The 5000-nt window shown below is 51.3% G+C and overlaps 1 protein-coding gene across 1 annotated transcript in view; it reads left to right on the top strand.

Moving 5' to 3' along the window:
- Positions 1-5000, top strand: part of ctnnd2a (catenin (cadherin-associated protein), delta 2a) — a gene marked incomplete at both ends in the record, with an annotated part of 506376 nt that overhangs the window by 230930 nt on the left and 270446 nt on the right. The window contains one exon of the mRNA XM_083657360.1: positions 4685-4858. Coding sequence (XP_083513486.1) covers positions 4685-4858 — 174 coding nt within the window. The remainder of the gene's footprint in view (positions 1-4684; positions 4859-5000) is intronic.

Genomic DNA, 5000 nt, shown 5'->3' with positions numbered 1-5000 from the left:
AGCTGGAGTTTAGCTGTGTGACAGAAATCACCTTAAAAATAAATACACTCCGTGTGCTTTCCGCATGAGGAGCTTGAGTCATACAGGCCATTGTGTATGAATACGAGCCAATGCAGCATCTTCCTGCTACTGGACATTCAGGGTTCTTCATCAAGTTAGATATTTCACGAAAGGAATGTAAACAGATACCAAACACTCAAATGGCTTCCTAGTGGAATTAGGTCAATCGCCACTTGTGAAAAAGCAAAGCATGTAATTGGCCGTTGAGGGTGTTTTTATTCCGATGTTATCTTTACTTTTAGGTGTTGGTGATGTTTAGCTTGCTTCCTTTTGAGCACACAAACGGTACCAAAGCAACAGTGGTTTTTGTATTTTGTTTTCCCCCTTGTCCTTTCTTTCTTTCTTTCCCACTGAACAGAACATCATCTCTCTTCCCCTCTGCATCATGCTATCGTTTTTACTTAAAGTTCCCTCCTCTCCCTTTGAAAGAAAGAGGCCAGTGCTTTGACGAGCGCGCCTCTCAGGCCTCTGTGAGTCAAAAAATACATGCATAAATAAATAAAGGACTTCAAAGAGGAAAGGGATGTGAGGAAGAGAGGGAGCCACGATGAGTCATGCCGCGAACCGGTGTGTCCATAACTCTAATTAACACTCGTTCATGCACATTCTGACCATCTCTCTCTCTCTCTCTGTTTGTGTATCTCTCTCTCTCTCTCTCTCTCTCTCTCTCTCTCTGTTTGTGTATCTCTCTCTCACACTTTGTCTACAGTGTATCTTTGTGTTTCATGCTCATATCTCTAAATCAGATCAGTGGGCGCTTTAACGGCATGGAGTAGAGCTCTCTCTCTCCCTCCCTCCATCTCTTCCTTTCTTTCTTGCTCCGTCTCTCTCTCTCTCTCTCTCTCTCTCTCTCTCTCTCTCTCTCTCTCTCTCTCTCTGTCTCTCGTTCTGTGTGTCTATCTGCTAACTGCAGGCCGCTAGAGTGTGAATGGAGGGCAGCCTACCTTTTTCAAAGGGAAGGCAAGGTAAACAGGCCAGCAGGCTGCTGAAAGGAGGACACGGTGCCGTGACACACAGTAGCCTCTTTGCTACGGTTGCGTTCAAGACGGGCATAATGAGGCAAAGCCATCCTTTATCGTTAGCCAGCACACAGGAAGTACAGGCAGGCTCACACAGGAAGTGCAGGCAGGCTCACACAGGAAGTGCAGGCAGGCTCAGTGTCAGCGGAGTCTACTCACACCTCACACAGGAAGTGCAGGCAGGCTCACACAGGAAGTGCAGGCAGGCTCACACAGGAGGTGCAGGCAGGCTCAGTGTCAGCAGAGTCTACTCACACCTCACACAGGAGGTGCAGGCAGGCTCAGTGTCAGCAGAGTCTACTCACACCTCACACAGGAGGTGCAGGCAGGCTCAGTGTCAGCGGAGTCTACTCACACCTCACACAGGAAGTGCAGGCAGGCTCAGTGTCAGCGGAGTCTACTCACACCTCACACAGGAAGTGCAGGCTCAGTGTCAGCAGAGTCTACTCACACCTCACACAGGAAGTGCAGGCTCAGTGTCAGCGGAGTCTACTCACACCTCACACAGGAGGTGCAGGCAGGCTCAGTGTCAGCAGAGTCTACTCACACCTCACACAGGAAGTGCAGGCTCAGTGTCAGCAGAGTCTACTCACACCTCACACAGGAGGTGCAGGCAGGCTCAGTGTCAGCAGAGTCTACTCACACCTCACACAGGAAGTGCAGGCTCAGTGTCAGCAGAGTCTACTCACACCTCACACAGGAAGTGCAGGCAGGCTCAGTGTCAGCAGAGTCTACTCACACCTCACACAGGAAGTGCAGGCTCAGTGTCAGCGGAGTCTACTCACACCTCACACAGGAGGTGCAGGCAGGCTCAGTGTCAGCAGAGTCTACTCACACCTCACACAGGAAGTGCAGGCTCAGTGTCAGCAGAGTCTACTCACACCTCACACAGGAGGTGCAGGCAGGCTCAGTGTCAGCAGAGTCTACTCACACCTCACACAGGAAGTGCAGGCTCAGTGTCAGCGGAGTCTACTCACACCTCACACAGGAGGTGCAGGCAGGCTCAGTGTCAGCAGAGTCTACTCACACCTCACACAGGAGGTGCAGGCTCAGTGTCAGCGGAGTCTACTCACACCTCACACAGGAGGTGCAGGCAGGCTCAGTGTCAGCGGAGTCTACTCACACCTCACACAGGAAGTGCAGGCAGGCTCAGTGTCAGCGGAGTCTACTCACACCTCACACAGGAAGTGCAGGCTCAGTGTCAGCAGAGTCTACTCACACCTCACACAGGAGGTGCAGGCAGGCTCAGTGTCAGCAGAGTCTACTCACACCTCACACAGGAGGTGCAGGCAGGCTCAGTGTCAGCAGAGTCTACTCACACCTCACACAGGAGGTGCAGGCTCAGTGTCAGCGGAGTCTACTCACACCTCACACAGGAGGTGCAGGCAGGCTCAGTGTCAGCAGAGTCTACTCACACCTCACACAGGAGGTGCAGGCTCAGTGTCAGCGGAGTCTACTCACACCTCACACAGGAGGTGCAGGCAGGCTCAGTGTCAGCAGAGTCTACTCACACCTCACACAGGAGGTGCAGGCTCAGTGTCAGCGGAGTCTACTCACACCTCACACAGGAGGTGCAGGCAGGCTCAGTGTCAGCGGAGTCTACTCACACCTCACACAGGAGGTGCAGGCTCAGTGTCAGCAGAGTCTACTCACACCTCACACAGGAGGTGCAGGCAGGCTCAGTGTCAGCAGAGTCTACTCACACCTCACACAGGAGGTGCTCACACCTCACACAGGAAGTGCAGGCTCAGCGTCAGCGGAGTCTACTTACGCCTCCGGCTGCTCGTGCCTTTCCACCTCTAGATTTTGCCTTGTTAAAGGGGGTTTGCGATAACAACAATGTCCTGCTTTGTTATGCAGACAGACAGAGAGAAAGTCTCCCTTTGTTCCTGCTTGAATATTGCTTATATATTGTTTACAGTAGTGAGGCAGACAATAAAGAGACAATAAAGGCCCTATAGCTGTTTGTTGAACCCATGACATTGAGGGTTCAGGTATGCGAGTTAGCCAACCAAGCTAGCGGAACGCCTGCAGTGGTCTCTGATGATCCGAAGGGGCGAGGGCTTTACCTGGTGTGTAAGTTGGTGTTGGATCCACACTGAGGCTTGTGTCAGAGTCTGGAACACTGTGCTCACCCTCATCCACTGGAACACTGTGCTCACCCTCAGACACTGGAACACTGTGCTCACCCTCAGACACTGGAACACTGTGCTCACCCTCAGACACTGGAACACTGTGCTCACCCTCATCCACTGGAACACTGTGCTCACCCTCAGACACTGGAACACTGTGCTCACCCTCATCCACTGGAACACTGTGCTCACCCTCATCCACTGGAACACTGTGCTCACCCTCATCCACTGGAACACTGTGCTCACCCTCAGACACTGGACAGAGCTTGGCACGCCATACTCTTGCCATCGACCAATGACTAATGTGATGTGATACGACATTAGCTCCCCACTTCATTTGTGCCTGTACGCGTGTGCGTGCGTCCTTTGTTGCTTTATCTTCTTCCCCGCCGCCTTAGCCCTCTTCACATCCTGTGCGGCTCCTCTTTCCCTCCTCTCTCTTTCTCTGTCTGTCTCTCTTTCAGGGGGAGGCCCCGCCCCCTGCCTTACATTTGTTCTGCTGTGTAATGAACAAATGCCTGCTGTCAACGTCTTCCTCGCCCCGTGTCTGTGGGCATCCTGCCAGAGCAGGGGGAGTGAGGGGGGGGGATCTCTGCATTTCATTATTTTATAGCTGACGCCCAGCAATGTGTTCCTCGGAGATTAACAATGAAATACAGAGGCACAGTATAGCTCTCTCTCTCTCTCTCTCTCTCTCTCTCTCTCTCTCTCTCTCTCGCTCACCCTCTCTCTCTCTCTCTCTCTCTCTCTCTCTCGCTCACCCTCTCTGTCTCTCTCTCTCTCTCTCTCACGCTCTCTCTCTCTCTCTCTCTCTCGCTCACCCTCTCTCTCCTCTTCTATCTATCTATCTATCTATCTATCTATCTATCTATCTATATTCCTATATCTTTATCCGTCTTTTAGTCCGTCTTGTCTCTCTTACGCTTTTTACCCCTCATCCCTCTTGTATTATTTTTCCTTTCAGTTCCTCTTCTTCCCTTTCTTTCTCTGTTTCTCTTATTGTGCGTCTCTATGGCTGTATTTACCCTCACACAGCCCTTTCTCTGTCCACCATATAAATGGTATGTTGTCTGTCACTTGGCTCTCTGTCACCCTCTATCAGGAAAAAAACAAACATCCAATACAAATGTAGCTGTCCGAAACAATACACTTGCTGCGTATTGTGAAACACAGCTTGAATTGGTAGTGATTTCCATATCAAATAGTTGTATCTGTGTTCGCTTCCCAAATCCTAATGAGCTGCCTGACTGAGCTGAGCCTTGCCTGGGTCTAAAAACAGAAGAGTGATACTTTTGCTGACTGACTGTCTTCCTTTTCTTCTCTTCTTCTCTCCCCCCAACTGTTACCTTCTTTCCACTCCTCACTCCATCCTTTTCCCTCCTGTCTGTTCCCAACATAATTGGCCCACCCCTCTGCCTCCGCATTCAACTGTCCCTACATCCCCTCCCCTGTCTGTCTCTTTCTCTCTGTCAGGCTCTCGTGGCTCCTACAGCAGCCAGCACAGTCAGGAGCCCCTTCGGCCCCTGGGCTCCCCGGAGCACCACATAGATCCCATCTATGAGGAACGCGTCTACCACAACAAGGGCCCCATGAGGAGCCTGAGCCAGGGCCAGGGGCCGGACACGGGCCCCTATCGCAACAACACCGGTAAGGCCCTCGCTACATTTGGATGATCAGTCACCATTTAATTTGGGCATTTTTATTCCCGAGATATGCTGGGTGCTTGTTTTTGTTTTTGGGTCATTCTGCAATGTATTTTACATTGATAAAATGCATTGCATTTGTCCTT

This window comes from Poromitra crassiceps (genome assembly GCF_964638095.1).
Source record: "Poromitra crassiceps genome assembly, chromosome: 2".
Lineage (NCBI taxonomy): Eukaryota > Metazoa > Chordata > Actinopteri > Beryciformes > Melamphaidae > Poromitra > Poromitra crassiceps.
The sequence above is the reverse complement of the archived record's forward strand: the minus strand, read 5'-3'. Positions and strand labels throughout refer to the sequence as shown.